This window comes from Vigna umbellata, chromosome 8 (assembly GCF_029865625.1).
Source record: "Vigna umbellata cultivar VRB3 chromosome 8, Vumbellata_1.0, whole genome shotgun sequence".
NCBI lineage: Eukaryota > Viridiplantae > Streptophyta > Magnoliopsida > Fabales > Fabaceae > Vigna > Vigna umbellata.
In genome coordinates, this window is record NC_142172.1 from 34,227,144 (window position 1) to 34,243,706 (window position 16,563).

Genomic DNA, 16,563 nt, shown 5'->3' on the forward strand with positions numbered 1-16,563 from the left:
CAAAGTGCAACAGGTATCCAAGCATTGCTCCCTCTACCACCACCCCATGCTCTTGTACCTCCTCAAATTCTCTTATTTCTAAAATTATCTTAGGTTAAAGGTTAAAACTTTTTTACTTTTATCACGAATTTTTAATTTATTTTCTAAATCTTAATTTTACCTCATTCATATTTTCTAAACACAGCAACTGCACCTCATTCTGTATCAAGTCAATCATCTTCTACCTAGTTGTATCCATGTCATATATGAATTTTCATCATTTAAATTTAAAAGATTAATTAACTAAAATTCAATAATAATTATTAGGTATAATCGAATACATAATAGATTTATGTATTATATCAATAAAAAATAATTAAAAATTCATATCTGACGTGATACAAATAGGTAGAAAAATATTGAATTGAATTGGAGTGGGAGGTAAAATTATATTTTAAAAAATAAATTAAAAATTTATGATAAAAGTAAAATTTTTTTAAAAGATTTGAGAAAATGCACGAAGCATGCCGTGATGGAGGGAGCGACGGTCCATGTATCCATAAGGAATAGTTTTGAGCAGAAAAATATATATAATGTTTTGTATACCGAAAAATAGAACATCTAACGAAATCTTTTTTATTCTTTTATTCAATTAAAACTTTATATGTACATAATTTAAATAATTTAAAAATTATACCTATCTTAGTTTTTAACGGGTTGAGGATAACAACTTTCATTTAATTCCTGTGCTCTAATGCTAGAAAATACATTTACACTAATGTTGAATTAAAAAAAATTGGTAATACAATGGATAAACTTTACGTAAAAATAAACACAAACAGATGGAGCAATGGAGTAGTTTCGTTCGGCTAAAACTGGGGCGCGTTTGATTTGATGTAGTGAACGATTGAGAACCCAAATCCGTAGAAAGTAAGAGAAGCCTTGTCCACACAAATAGTTTAGCAAATACTAGGTTGGTGTTCCGACAGAGAAAACTTAGGAACTGTAAACCGGGAAGACAACCTTAATCTAAATGAACAGGTGACGGTTTGATATGAATCATAATGGTGTACTTGTATTCGGAAATGGCGAAACTACGGTGCTTCAGTGGAACACCTCTACTACCTTCACGCAACCAGGTACCACTATTACTACATGATAACAAATTTAATCTAATTAAATATATCTATAGAGGAGAATTCAAGTTTTTCAAATTCGTTGTTGCTTATCTGATTTATATTGTGCCGTTGCAATTGCAGTTGCGAAGGAATCACGGCCTTCAAAGGCACTCAAACACTAAGGTGCCCAAAAGCATGAAGATTTATGCAAGTATGAACAAAGAAAGTGAAAGTGAAACCCCTCAGATGTTGAAAATAGTGGTGAGCGGAGTGACAGAGCTCTTGAGGGTTTTTTCTCCTTCTTTCGATCAAGCAAGGTGTCTATGCCTACTCAATATCCAACTTTCTTTACTTACCATCTACATATGTACTGATTACTCACTCCCACTTATTTATATGCAGCTTTGAGAAACAGAGAGATGAATTCCCAATTTCGACCGTCGATGATGTTCTAAGTATCATCAAATCTGATTACGACAACGCCTATTTCGTAACAGGTAACATAATTTTTCTTTTGTAATAGTTTTTGCATTCTCAATATGAAGTAGCATTGGGTAACATTACCGTGTATGATAAATCTGTTTATTTTAGCAATGACTTTTGAATAGTCTATAAATTCTTAACATTATCTTTACTTGTTTAGCATCTTCTGGCTTATGTGTTTTTACTTCCATTTATTTTATTGTTGCGATAATGACATCAGTTTTTTTGTTCTGGTATGGTATCTGTCTCTAAATTTTTGCATGCATGATGAAGCGGGATCATGCTTGCAGAAATGAACTATAAAATTAATGGACGCATTTCTCACTTTTGTTTGACAACTAGGGAACTTCACTTCTTCAATTTATGCCGAGGACTGTATGTTTGAAGACCCAACTATTAAATTTCGTGGTAAGAATTCTTGCCCTTGTGCTTGGCTTGTCTTCTCTTCTTCTGCTTTCTTTTCAACAGTTACTTATTTTTGTTACAGAAAAAAAAGAAAACATCACTTTGAACAATGTTCAATCAACTGAAGCTATATGATGCATGGTCATACAGGTAGGGAGTTATACGCACGAAACCTGAAGTTGCTTGTTCCTTTCTTTGACCGTGCATCTATTATACTACAAAATATTGAGAAGGTAGATATTCTCTGTACATTAACATTTTACTCGCTAGTCCTACAACTTTTAAATGTATATATATAAGAGATTGTCTCTCTGTTGGAACTCTTGTGCAAAGGCACTCTTTTGTTGAAAAGAAAAGTGCAGTGTTTTAGATCTTCCTCAGTAAAACCATTTAAACTTATTTGTTTTGGTTACACATTAAGAAGATTCACATTGTTTGGGAGTGAATAAGAGTGATCTGTTCATGATCAGAAAATTTTATTTTCTTTTGTCGCTCACCTGGAAGAATGTACTAATGGGGGGACTTGGTGGGCGACATGGGACTTGGCATCAGACTATTGGATGGTTCTTTTGCGTTTGGATTTTGGATATTCTATAGTTATATTTAGAAAATGTCCAAGTTTTGGAGATGTGAATAGAATTGTATTTTTTAAACCAAATTTGAATTTCCATGTTTTTGAGAAAATCAATTTAAATTTCAAAACATTAACTAAAGTGGGAGATTTCTTCCCAATCCATTATGAAGTAATATGCTATTGGAATCCAATCTTTTGCCTTATGAGAAGTCTACATTTATCTTTAAATGAAGGAGATTGCCCTTTTAACTGGATGGGCACTTAATATCTACCACTTCCTATTCATAAATGGAGTCACCCCACCCCACCAATATTCATAGCCGAAGGAGCACGCGATACTTAGAGATGTGACATAGTCTGTTATGAGAGATAAAGTGATTATCATTACTTGTAACGTTTGAGTAAGAGATGTAGGCTTCTAGAATGATGCACTACTTGGAGAGGGGTTTCAAGTTTATCTAAAAATCTTGTAAGCTTTATTAGATATAGTAAATTGTGTCTTTCACTGTTTCCCGACATAGAATTATCCGTTTAAGTAGGCTCGGTACTGGCAGATATCGGGCCTGAAATTTTGAATGATAGAGAACCTTGACCGTAGAAATTTTGATTCGGTTACACCTGTTGAAGTGGTTCAATTCCAGATGTGTTAATTTTCAATCTATGGTTTCGATAATTCAAACCATTTCTTACCCATTTGTGTTATGGTTTAGACCCTTTAAAGATATGTTTCTCTCTTTTGATTATATGCGGTCATCTTTCTCTTTGTTAAGTTCCTATGTTGTCTTTCTTGGAAAATTGAAAGTCCTGATATTACAACTCTCGCTACTCTGTTATTTAAATACTAAACACTTCAGCGCTGGTTGTTTCTTTCAATCAGTCTCTGGATCTTACTATAACCAAAAGGACATTATCCTCTCTGGCTACACTGTTTACTCAAAAGATACGTTTAGTTCATGATATGTTTCATAATGCAGGATGTTGATTCCGACAGAAAATTTGTGCTGGCATCTTGGAAACTAAGGTGCTTGTCCCCGACCTTGTGTGCAATAATGAACCATCATATTTCTCTTTTCAAACACTTTGTATTCCCTCAGTTAACGAGTTACCCAAAACTTGATATACAAGTTGTTAAAAAAGATCGAATAAAGCCTTTTCTTAATTTTTAATCTTGTGCTGTATAATGCAGCTCAGTTGTACAACCTGGTCATATGGTTGTATATTTGTACCTGTATTGAATCAGTGAAGACTATCTTGGTTCGCTCTATATATACATTGTTCAAAGAACGATAAAACTCTTATAAAAGAAAAACATTTAAATTCCATTATAGAAATAATTTTGTGATATTCTTGAATATACACAAAATTCTATATTTGTCATCCTTGGCCTTTAACACAAACACATAGTTTAGCACTAAATTGATTCCTAATGGGTTGCTGCTTGTAGCACTGCAGTGTAATGAAATTAGGCACAATAGTCTTAGTTGATTCCTTAGGTTTGTCAGGTGTGCTACGATGGCCATCGGTTTTAAAGTATCCATGTATCGATTAAATAGGAACCATTACCTAAGAAGATATCTGAAGTTACATCCCTGGTCTCCATTCCATTTCATCTATTAAAATTCTGAATTTCTTTGTTAATTTATTTGGGGGGTGATATGCAGGACCAACTTGAAGCTTCCTTGGAGGCCACTGATTTCTATTGATGGAAGCACAATTTATGAATTAAATGAAGATTACAGAGTCAGTCAAAATGCATCCTATTCTCTCTGTTGTAGACCTTTGCACCAATTGATGTGATTTGAGATCCATGTTAACTTGTGTCTGCTACTTATTTGTTTGACAGATTGTTAGACATGTTGAGAGTTGGAATGTTTCTGCAGTTGAAGCAGTTCTTCAGATTTTCTCCTTAAACTCGGGTGGTTGATATGTTGAGTTTCATGAAATCTTCGCATTCATTCATCAAATGGCTCTTTTGGACAGAGTCACTTGGTAATATATATTTCACAATGATTATAAATTTATGTAGTTGTTAGTGCAATATACGCCTATGTTTGCAGAAAATTTACGTTCTAGAAGACATATTAATAAATGGTGTATTGGTTGCTTGAGATCCAGTCTATATAAATGCCAGTATTTACACGCAACATGAAAAGTCAAAGAGATTTTGGGATTTGTAGGATTTGAAATTCTAGTTCGTATATTTTTTTTCTTGAAAGGAAAACTGCATTCCAGAAACAGGGCAGTCATCCAAGAAGTACATAGCTGACACAGAAGAAAAGAAAACAGACTTATTGTTGACAGTACACTAAATTAAGTTGAGCAGGCAAAAGATTCCCTTTTCCATTAAGTGCATGTTTGAAAAAGTGCATGCCTGAATTCTTCATAATTATTTATAAAAGAAGAAAATATAAATAAAATAAAATAAATTTCTGTGAACTAAAATTAGTTTATATTTAGGCTAAAATTCAAATTTTGAATTTGTTTTATGAGATAATTTAATAAAATAAGTTATTTTTATGAGGAAGTTTGTTTGTTTTTTTCCTTTTAATCCTCTTCTTTTGAAGGTACTCATGGAGAAGTTTTTCTGAACAAACTCTAAATTTGTTGCATTGGTCATACTTGCCTGTACCTTTAAGAAGTATGGAGTGATTCAAATCATCAGTTGATGGATCAGCTTTATTATTTGTACCACAAGACGTGCATCTGTTGCTATAATGGTGGGGTGAGATTAGTGTTTAGTGCAGAGCATCTCTAGACCATAAGTTCAGCGTCATAGTGCTGTTAGCAGAACAAATTTTTCTATGACACTCCATTATCCTTTCCCTCCACTCTGACCACTGCAGCACAACCATGAAGTTCAAAATCACTTTTTACTGCCTTTAAAGCTTAAATGAATTTTCTCTTTACACTGAAGTTTGACCCTCATTCATAGTAGCCTAATAGCCCATCCCCAATCTTTAGTAGATTTAGTATGAGTACTTGCTCAGTAGACCAATTTTAGTTGCATTTGAGAATTATGAAGGCTTTGTACTTACTTTTTGACCAAACAATACTCCTTATGCAGCAATGCGGATTCCGAGGAGTTAACAGGATGTAAGTCATGTGAAAGTTGATTCATTTGAATTCATTTAGTATTAGAAGAATGTAGGATGAAACATACGAATTTGGAGTTCAAATCTTAAACAATGTGACTTTACTATTTCAGTGGCCAGCCTGCTCAAGGTTTGCCGATCTTCTGGGCCTCTCTGGCATGCCAAATTCATTACACACTAGTTCTGAAGCCTAGGGGTAGATTTAATGTTAGAAAGTGATAGTAAATAAAGAAGTCATGTTGCAGAGAATCTCCGATATTTTAAAGAAAGATATAGTTACCTTTCTATCTGTATTTTGCCTACCATGTGATGTCTAATGGTGAGATGGTATTATTGAATCAGAGAATCCAAGGTGCTACTTTGCTCTGCCTTAATCTTTATATATATATATATATATATATATATATATATATATATATATATATATATATATATATATATATATATATATATATAGATAGATAGATAGATACACACAGAGGACTAGAAACGGATAACCATTGAGCTATTTTGTTCATACTACTTGAAGACAACTTAAGATAAATAATTCCCAAGAGATAAAATAACTGTACAAGATATACAGAAAGCTGAGATACAGGACTGTGCTTCAATTCAGGAAAATATTCAAAGTTGAAATCTCATGAAAACAGTAGTTTCATTAATTGAAACAAGTTAAAAATCGATTTTCATAAGTGAAGTCATGAATATGCCAAAGAACAATGAAGCAATCCTGTTACAAAATTTCAGAGTTCAGTCTCTCCTCCAAGCGTAGAGTAACAAAGAGAAACCACCGTTACTGCTGCCACACGACCTAGTTGATGAAGAGGACGAGCTCCTTCCTCCATCGCTGCTCTCCTCCGTCCACTGCAACACACCAGAGTTTGACGGCGATAGAGTCGCTATTGACGACGCCATAGTGGGTCCCACCAACCTCTTCTTCATCAACTTCTTCTCTGGCCCCACCATTTCAGGCCACACTGCGCCACCATCACCTACTTGAAACACAAAAACACCATAGCCATTGCCGTTTTCACTATCAACCACCCAACTCAACACGTCCCAGTAGAACTCTACTTCAACACCATCGATGAAGATTTTCTCGTTGCCTCTGAATTTCCACGCCAGCCTTTTCACCACCAAGCAAACCTGACCATCCATTTTCACCCTCAGCACTTCTCCACTGCATAATTCAATCTCTATTTCACGTTTGGAACCCATGAACTCACCCCTCGACACGTAACTGGTGCTTCCAAACACGTGCTCCCTTCTTGACACAAGAGTTTGGTCGCCCGTTTGGTGAGTTGAAAGCTGCAAGGGAAGAATACGAAAAAGATCACCCAGAAAGAATTCAACCTTGCCATTGCAGCAGATTGCAAGGTAGAAGCATGAGTCGGGCTCAGCCGAGTTTCGAGTACTGAACAGTGCTCCAGAGAAGTCCCAGTAAAGTTTAATTTTCTGAGAACGTTTGTGAGGGCGTGTGAGGTATATGGATTTGGCTCCTGGTCGTGTTCGGAAGAAGGAGAAGGTTGAAGGGTTAAGAGTGATGGTGATAGAGAAGGTGTGAGGAGCGTAAATGGTTAAAGAGTGAGAGAGAAGTGTTCTGAACCAGGTGAGTGTGAGGTAGGTGAGGGAGTTGCAAAGTTGAGTTTGGTATATGCAGGTTACCAGGTTTTGGGGCGCTTGAGCGGTGCTTGAACTGGGAGGTGTGTTGGGTTGGCTGAAACAAGCTGGGATCATGTTGTGTTGTTTCTTCCTTCTTGGAAGTGTGTTTTTCTCAAACCATGTAGTTAATGTTTGGTTGGTTGGTTAGCTTTGTTTCCTATCAGTATAGGAGGAGTGTGTTGGTTTTATGTGTTAAGGGGGAAATTTGTTTGGACTAGTGTTCAGGGTTTAAGGTTGTGTTGTTTTGAGATGTTGGGAAAAGTATAGAAGTAATAATGAAAATGCAAGGGTTGGTTGATATTAAAAAGAAAAAGAGGGAGAAGATGAGGCTTTATGTGTTAGCCTTTCACGTACAGTTTGTTGGGTTCCTTGATTTGCGCCTTTGAGAAACCTTAAAAAGCCTTCTGTCCCTCGGTTGAGCTGGGTTGCACTTGGGGTTTTCAACTTTCCAAGTCATTCAAATTAACCAATGAAAGGGATAAAATTAACAACTTTCCATGCCTTGACCGTTTTCTTTTCAAGCATACCCTTCTCATTTCCCTTGAAATCAAATGAGATGTCATAAATCCCTTTTATGATGTTTCAACTTTGAATATCACAAGCGTTGGACATAAAATGATCCTGTCTTTTGTTTTCGCACGGAGTTAAAGGGTCGACCATGAGAACTGTCTTTTCACAATATCCATTTATTTTTTCTATTAATCAGCTGACACACAAAGACTAAAATTGATGTGAGATATGGGTTACGTATGTTTTCGTTCACATAGACTAAAATCATATTTTGTTTCTAATTTAAAGTATGTATTAATTTTGTTCTTACATTTTATAAAAGAATATAAAATATTAAAATAATGTTACAATTTTACTCCTCATCATTGCCATTTCTTAAATGAATCAAAGTTTAATAGCATCGGAATCCAAAATGAAAGACACATTCAAGTAGAGACAATTGCCAAAGACAACCTCAACTATGACAACTTTCCTCAAATCTCAAATCATCATGGACTAGGTTAAACACTTCGATGTAAACCTTGACATGTTCAATGTCTTCGCTAGCAATATAATTTTCTTAATTGTTAAAGTGACGAATGCCGTCATCCTTTCTCTCTCGACATCCTATCGCACAAGCATGACTCTCCAAAAACATCTTTAAACATTATAAGGTCCATCTTTAAGTCTCTCACCATCAAAGAGAGTTACAATGAGAAGAGAGAAACTCTAAAATCTTGTAGTTGTTTACACTTGTTTATAAAGTATAAAAAGAAAATTGATATATATCTTAAAGTAGAGACCAAACACAATTTTAATCAATAATTTGTGAACGAAAAATATATTTAACCTAATTTCTATTTTTTTTCCAAGCTAAATAAATTTACTTTAACTTTTGGATACGTATTGTACGTTTGATACTCAGAAGAAGAAAAGTCTTGTTTTAGTTTGATGAGATTTCAGGTTTATGGAGAAGAAAAATATACATGTTTTGTTAAAGAAAATTGTCTAACTATCCATGGCTCTAGTTCAGTAGAATGCATATATACTTGTATAAATTAGTAATTTATTATTATTATTATTATTATATATATATATATATATATATATATATATATATATATATATAATCACTCTTTTAGCTTTTTCTTACAATATTATAAGCAGTGTGATTCTGACTCCTATAAATTATTCAAAGACTCTACGGATGTTAGTACGTTTTATATTAATTTTTGTTTTCTCGTGTAACACGTTATATACTTATTATTAGTTATATTCGTATAGCATTTTAAATTTGGACTTTCTATGATCCATAAGATATTTTTATATTTATTTTAAAAGAAGAAATATTTTTTTAAGTCTAATCACTATATCAAATTGCCTTAATTTTTTTTCCTTAGAAAATACGATACAATTTATTTATTAGTTTATGGATTATTTTGATTGACACAATTATAAGTTACTTATAAATTAGATTGATCAACGCAAAAAAAAAAAATTGATAAATATTTCAAAGTAACCTATTTTAAGAATTTCTAACATATAAATTATCAGTTATTTCAGTTATATTCTAACTTTTAACTTATTCAAATTTTTTTATTATTTATTCTATGTATATTTTTCATTATCTTTAATTCTATTTTACCTATAATTATTTATGTGAATTTTGTAAACATAATTAGTTATTACACAATTTTTAATATTTATGAGTTATTTTTAGTTTTTAATGTAATTCAAATTAATAAAAAAGATTTTTAACTTATGAGAAGGTTAAATATATTTTTATTCTAATAATTTTTATATCAAATTCGATTTCATCCATATATAGTGCAAACTTTAAATCATTTCCATCCCAAAACTTGAACAATTTACTTTTGGTGAACATTAAAAATTTGCTTATGTTGACATAAAAACATTGTCGCAATGTGATAAAATTGTATATCACGTCAATAAATCTTTAATGTCGTTTGATCACAATCATTAAACTCATTTATTAATAAAGTTAAAAAATAAAAATTATTCAAAATTTTGAATAAAAACAAAATCCAATTTTACATAAAAATTAAGAAACAAAAACATAAAATAATTATATAAAGATGATTAATTCTCTCTATTCATAAGAAATTTTTCATCAATTAACATAGTATTATTATTTAATTAATCAAACAAACATAAATTAATTCATTAAATTTTTCACTTGTTCTAAACCTATACATGTGCATATGTTCCTAAAAATAAGAAAATAAAGTGTGAATAAAGATGACCACTTGTATTGTATGAGTCGATGAGCGGTGAGGACGTGATTCAATAGAGTATTTACGGATCCTCTTTTGATAGTAGCCTTGGTGAACTGAATATATTTCCCAATAACTATATAATTTAAATTAGACAGATTCCAAATTAACACAGTTGATTTAAATTTAAAATCAATCATAATTTAAAAAAAAATTAAGTGTTCTAAGATTAAAAATGCACTGGACTCGCTTATCAAAAGGAGGAAAAAATGAAATGTTTTATAATTAGATATCCTGATGAAAAATAGTGAAATAAAGGTAAGAAAATGTCTAAGTTAAAGAAGAATATAAGAAAAAGAATAGGAATAAGTAAAGAAGGAATAAAAAGGACTAAGAAGAAGAAGATAATGTGGCCAATTCATGCTGAACAGGCTTCGTGAGGAAGCTATCTTTTCCAAGAGCAACAATGATGGGAGAGCCACCGATGCCACGAGCCACAGCATTCATAATCTCTGTCATCAACGACTTGAACTCCTTCCGATCCAGTGCGCCATTCCCATCTTCATCAAACCTCTTGAATATCTCTTCGTTCTCTTGCCGTGCCGGAGGATCAGAACCAAACGGCAGAAGCAACCCGAACCCGCTGCGGATTTCCTCGCACGAAAGCTTCCCGTCGCCATTCTCGTCCACCGTCGCAAACCACTCGTCCACGAAATTGTCAAACTTGGCCTTCTCATTTACGAATTCCATTATGGTGAAGCTGTTCACCACCGCTATGCTCATTCTGACGATTGATCGGTTTGAGTATGAGGAAGAGAGTGCGCGGCTATAGTGTTGTGTTCTTCTTCTCCTATGGACATTCTTTTATATATGCAAAGTAATGGTTGCCCTAAATTCAAGTTTCCAATGGTTGATTACCCTTTATTTTAGACCACTGCACCAAGTCAAAGTCGTTTTCATAGGATACGCTGCGTTTTGACAAAAGAACATGGTTTGAATTGGTGTGGTGAAAAACATCAGTCTCTCTATGTGGATCTTTATTATCAAGTAAAACTACCTACCATTCAGCTTTCTAAATATTTAAGAGCCTATTTATATACTTTACATATAAACAAGTATAATTAATAATTCTTTCTTCCTAGTATTTTTTTTTTCTTTTCTCTCTCATCATTTTTTCCTTCCAATCAACTCCTAGGATCACGTTGTTACTCTCATTTTTTTAAACTTTATTATATCATTTTCTATTTATATCTCTATTTTTTTTTTCTATCTTTCTCTTCCAAATAATTATCAAGTAATCTCCAATTGCTACCTTTCTCTTTAATTTTCACGTTATATATGTAATTAAATATATTTTTTGCGTGTAAATTGTAAAATTTAAGTTTAAGAACACTTTCTCCTTGTTATTATTAGGTTTAATACCCAATTTTTTCCCCAGTTTGGTTTGGAAATCTCAATTTAGTCCCTCTTTATAAAACTAATTGTAATGGATCCTTACTTGTAATTATGTGAGTCAAATTAGTCCCTTCCGTTAAATATAGGCAAACGGAGTTAATGGGCTGATGATGTGGCAGTAGTCACTAGTTAGGTGTCTAACACGTAATTGTTTGCGTGCTTACGTGGTGTTAGGGCAGCTGATTTTAAAATTGGGTTTTAATTAAAAATTGGGTTTATTTAATTTTATTTAATGAAAATGGGGTGTAAATGGAGTTGCATATGGTGACAGAGAGAAAAAAAAGCAGCCCACGCCGGGCCCAAAGCTTCTACGTGCAGCATCCCATTAGGGGTTCAGCATTCCAATTCTTTTTCTTTTCTGAAACAGAGACATTCACCTTTGTCACCCACGGCCATGCCTCAAACTTCACCCAACCGGCCACCGCAGACCACTGCTTCTTCGAATCGGCCATTGCGACACCACCCTCTACCGATCTCGGCGTTTTGCTTGGGGGCGCTGTTGCTGAGGGAGGCGAGAGCCATGGTGAGGGCGGCGATGAGTTGTGGTAGAGAGTGTGCGACGGAGGACGGTGGAGGGCTGGAGGAAGGAGCGGCGGGGACAGAGATACGCAGAGGTAGAAGATGGTGGTTCGGTGGCTTCAGAGTGGAGTGATGGCGATCGAAGTTGGGCTAGTGGCGAGAGGAGCGGGGACCTGCTACTGATGGCGCTGATCAGAGGCGACGGAGGCGACAACCCTTGACGATGAGGGTGCTTGGTTGTGCATTTGAGTGGACCATTGTTAGCGTCTCAGCATCTGTGGGGGTTGGGATTGAGGATTGTGGTGGCAGCCATCGGAGAAGAATGGTGAATCGGGAGCGAAAGGGAAGTGTGGTTGGGGATGATGAGCAGAGAGGGGCGGTTACAGGTGAATAGTAACGAGGGAACCAGTGCCCCTGGGCTGTGGTTATGAGGTGTTTTAGACTAAGTGTTTCAGGTCAATCAAAGAAGAAGATGATGGAGATGGTGTTGTAGATAAACCCAATTTCTAATTAAAACCCTGCCCTAACACCACGTAAGCACGCACACAATTACGTGTTAGACACCTAACCAGTGACTACTGCCACATCATCAGCCCATTAACTCCGTTTGCCTATATTTAACGGAAGGGACTAATTTGACTCACATAATTACAAGTAAGGATCCATTACCATTAGTTTTATAAAGAGGGACTAAATTGAGATTTCCGAACCAAACTGGGGACAAAATTGGATATTAAACCTTATTATTAATTTCTTCACATTCGTTTTTAATTAATTAATTTCTTTCTCCTTGTTCCATTAACATTTCCTTCTTTGCAATTGTCCTCTTTCATTATTAAAAAGGTATAAGGGTAATTAAAATTACTTTAAACTTTTATAGTGACATATGAATGAACCAAAAACATTATGAGAAAGGAAAGAGTATAAGTTTCATATTTTTTTTCTTATAAAATATGAGTTGATAATTTTTATTAATTGTGAAAATATTAACGAACTTTTTTCTCATTAAAATTTTAATGTGTAAAAAGACACACACGTGTGTGTATATGTATATATATAAGATAACAAGAAAAAAGGAATAATTTTAAAAATAATTTAAGCTAACGATTAACCTAAATAATGTGTAGATGAAAAATTGAGTTAACATATTAAAACTACTGAAAACATATTTGCATATGCGTGTGTGTTATTTTTTTTAAGATAATAAAATTATTATTATTATTATTATAAAGCTAAATATATTTTTTTTATGAATTTACTGTAATTCGTTTTTATTTATTTTATAAATGATCTTATAATTAGAAAATTGTTAAGTTTTAAGAAACGGCCAAATTTTAAAAAAGATGGATAAATTTATAAAAACAATTATTTAAAATGTAAAATCAATAAAATGATAATTTTATTAAAAGAACTTTAAACACACACACAAAAAATCTCATTTATATATAGATTATTATTATTATTATTATAAATTTAAATTTAAATAATTGTATGATTTTATTGTAAATAGTTTTTATTTATTTTGTAAATAGTTTTATAATTAAAAAAATAGTTAAATTTAAAAAAAAACAATCAAATTTAGAAAAAAGGTTAAATTTATAAAAACAGTTATTTAAAAAGATAAAATTAATAAAATGATGGTTTTAATTTATAAAGACAAGAAGAAGAATCTGATTATAAGAAGTTTTTATTTATTTTTGTAGATAATTTTATAATTAAGAAAAATGACTAAATTTATAAAAACAGTTATTTAAAAGGTAAATTTAACTTAAAAAAATATTTAAAGAATAAATTTGTAAAATAAATATGGACATAAGAATATCTCCTTTGTATATATAGATATATATAGATATTATTAAGATGTAGTTTAAATTGAATTAGATTATTTTCGTTGAACTCGTGAATTTAAATGAACTAAAGCCAAAGTGACCTTAAATCTTAAATTGATCTGTTTTTGAAAAAAAGAAAAATAAAAATTTAAAATTATTCACATTTTATTAAAATGTGACCATGCGATAACATTTATATATTAACTTATTGTATCTAATAATTAAAAATGTCATATATGAACTTAAATTAGAAAAACATTCCTTTTTTTCATCTTTATATATATATATATATATTTAATTTTTCTTTATTAAATGGCACTACAATTTTTTCTTTTCTTCCTTTTTACGCTTATGGTCGCATAGGTAGAAGATTAAGTTTGGCTCTACTATCTCGCACCACTTACCACTTTTGCTTTCCTTATCCATCTTTTTCTTTTTCTACTAAAGTGTTTATCCTTAGTATCTCGACATAGTTGTAGAAAAAGCATTTTTTATTCTTATTTATATGATGCTTTTTGCATTATTACAGGGTTATCTAGATCACTTAGATTTAATGTTTGATGTAATTTTATATTGTGTTTCACTTATTTACATTATGAACACACCAACCTAATATAATCAGTCTAAAAGTTTGCTTGATATCATAAAAACCTATTTCGGTTAAATTGGTATGAGGGTCGGTCGTCCTTCCTTGTTCTGTTCTCTTTTGATCTTCAATCTTCAATTCATTTTGATGAGTTGTTGACATGCAGAAGACACTCTGACATTCAAGTTAGATATGTTTCATAAAGAGAGGTCACTATTTTATTATGATAGAAAAAGATAATTGTACCTGGATATTTACAAGATTTTGTGACAGCTAAGTCTATTGATTAATCATTAGTGCAATATATTTTTAGGCAATCAAACCCAATACCGTATTATTTGTAAAGCGTAAGACACCTATTAATACTGTTAATTGTCCATGAATGATAATTAATTCCGATCGGTATATTTCATAGTACAAAACTCAATAATAAAATTTTATTTTAATAAATATAACTTATGAAATATTAAGAAGATAAGCTTGTTTCAATTATTATTTATAAATATTAAGAATACCATAGTATATATGTAACATAATTGGATTGAATTGTAGAATACCAGCTCAATTATAGCTCTAATTAAATTTATGATAGACTTTTAAAACAAATGTTTATTGCTCTGCACAACACGATATCAGATGTGAACTTATCGATCTGTCAATACTGAATATAAAACAGGTACAATAATGATGGCAGTATTATTTTATAAAAGTGAAACTACAAAGCACTAATTACTTAATTGCAAAATTCAGAATACTCTCACTTTGCTTTTTGTTATTAAGCCTAATCAACTCTCCTCTTTGACTCGTGTAATCCACACACTCATTATTTAACATATTCACAGAGATTTTAGACATATATTTTCTTCTCTTGAAGAAAGTGACAAATTCCTTCGACAAAGTGTGTCAGTGTGTATGCACAACTCCAGTATTTATGTTGGATGGTCCATTTTTTTCACTTCTCACCAATACCTACCACCCTAGCTACGTTGAATTTAGAGGATTCTCTGTTATGTGTTGAATCACATAAATAACCTTTTGTTATTGTCACTGTTATAAAAAACAAAATGGCCCACTTGGTGTGTTTGCGACCAATTAGGTTTAACTTAACACAAGCTGTGGCATTAAGCTAAGTCTCGATTTTGATTATGTAGAATGATTTGGTGTTTTTTGTGATGAAAGGTATGTTATGTTGTCATTAGCGTAAGTGGTAGTTCTCTTGATTGAAAAGAAGGAAGACAGAGTGGAAAAGGAGGAAATGCTAAGGTTGTTTTTGTAAACTATAATACTCGTCAATGTGCCTTCTCTATCAAGAATATAAATATATAAATCAATTGGTATGGGGACAAATCCAATTGTCACGTACTAATTTATTCTTCTTTTTAACTTTATTTTCCTTCTCACTCACAGAGTATATGAAGATAAGTTTATCAGATCACAACTTTTGTGGCGATGCCATGCCATTATAAAAGGAAAGTCAAGGCAGACAACTGTAAGCTCAGGGCAACAATAAAATAAAAACAACTTAGAAAAAAGGTCACTGATTCAAATAAAATCAAGAACAAACTACTGTATTTGCTATTTACTGATTTGTTTTTTCCATTTTATAGTGAAATGATACAACTAACTTTCTATCGCGTGCAGTTAGGTGAAACACTTGGAAACTACTGATCGTTTCTGAAAAAACTGTCTGGTGGAAATGAAAAGGCTATAAGATGAAGAGAACTAATGGTTTGAGCTGGAACTTTTCACAAACAGGTGAAGGACAGAAAATGTGATGTGGGCATTGTGTAAAAAATTCAATAAACCATATAATTAGATGTGTATGTATGTGCGCCCATAACGAAGAGTCACTTGCAAGTAACGCATTTTGGATGTATACTTTACACCCTCACCACTGCAATAATTCCATTTAAATTATGTTTAACTTTTTTGCACTGTTTTGGGAAGCAATATTTTTTATTGGACAATCTTTCTGATGTTGGAGAATGTTTTTGAAATTTTATATACCCAAGTGAGATATTATTAACTTTTGTGAGTATAAAACAACAACCAGAATGAAACCTCAGTTACTTGAATTCTTGATAGGTCAATCCAAGTAATTTTAAACTGCCTTAATTTTATTTTATATAAACTAAGTA

At 32.4% G+C, this 16,563-nt stretch overlaps 3 protein-coding genes across 5 annotated transcripts; 1 reads left to right on the forward strand and 2 right to left on the reverse strand.

The window, feature by feature from the left end:
- Positions 1–817: 817 nt before the first annotated feature.
- Positions 818–5,936, forward strand: LOC124828383 (adenine phosphoribosyltransferase-like protein, putative (DUF2358)). 3 transcript variants are annotated; one of them, XR_015781323.1, is made up of 10 exons: positions 818–1,118; positions 1,239–1,414; positions 1,500–1,594; positions 1,923–1,988; positions 2,136–2,218; positions 3,534–3,580; positions 4,221–4,299; positions 4,403–4,548; positions 5,624–5,652; positions 5,765–5,936. XR_015781323.1 is itself a non-coding variant. In XM_047301669.2 (8 exons), the coding sequence occupies exons 1-8, from the start codon at positions 1,044–1,046 to the stop codon at positions 4,481–4,483; spliced, it is 702 nt and encodes a 233-aa protein (XP_047157625.1). In that variant the 5' UTR covers positions 819–1,043; the 3' UTR covers positions 4,484–4,667. The 3 variants fall into 3 exon arrangements, 1 of the variants encoding a protein (XP_047157625.1); XR_007028015.2 differs by lacking the exons at positions 5,624–5,652; positions 5,765–5,936 and adding an exon at positions 5,124–5,603; XM_047301669.2 differs by lacking the exons at positions 5,624–5,652; positions 5,765–5,936 and having other exon boundaries at positions 819–1,118; positions 4,403–4,667.
- Positions 5,937–6,272: 336 nt separating this feature from the next.
- LOC124828382 (uncharacterized) lies at positions 6,273–7,920 on the reverse strand. The gene has a single exon (XM_047301668.2). The coding sequence runs from the start codon at positions 7,386–7,388 to the stop codon at positions 6,402–6,404; it is 987 nt and encodes a 328-aa protein (XP_047157624.1). The 5' UTR covers positions 7,389–7,920; the 3' UTR covers positions 6,273–6,401.
- Positions 7,921–10,286: 2,366 nt separating this feature from the next.
- LOC124828392 (uncharacterized) lies at positions 10,287–11,019 on the reverse strand. The gene has a single exon (XM_047301679.2). It carries the CDS (start codon positions 10,817–10,819, stop codon positions 10,427–10,429), a length of 393 nt encoding a protein of 130 aa, XP_047157635.1. The 5' UTR covers positions 10,820–11,019; the 3' UTR covers positions 10,287–10,426.
- Positions 11,020–16,563: the final 5,544 nt, after the last annotated feature.

What these genes read in the sequence shown, in the direction of transcription:
- LOC124828383 (XM_047301669.2), top strand. Translation starts at nt 1,044, where the DNA reads ATGGTGTACTTGTATTCGGAAATGGCGAAACTACGGTGCTTCAGTGGA. An exon ending in TACTACCTTCACGCAACCAG is followed by an intron (nt 1,119 to 1,238) that starts GTACCACTATTA and finishes TTGCAATTGCAG; the next exon opens with TTGCGAAGGAATCACGGCCT. An exon ending in CTGGCATCTTGGAAACTAAG is followed by an intron (nt 3,581 to 4,220) that starts GTGCTTGTCCCC and finishes GGTGATATGCAG; the next exon opens with GACCAACTTGAAGCTTCCTT.
- LOC124828392 (XM_047301679.2), bottom strand. Translation starts at nt 10,819, where the DNA reads ATGAGCATAGCGGTGGTGAACAGCTTCACCATAATGGAATTCGTAAAT.
- LOC124828382 (XM_047301668.2), bottom strand. Translation starts at nt 7,388, where the DNA reads ATGATCCCAGCTTGTTTCAGCCAACCCAACACACCTCCCAGTTCAAGC.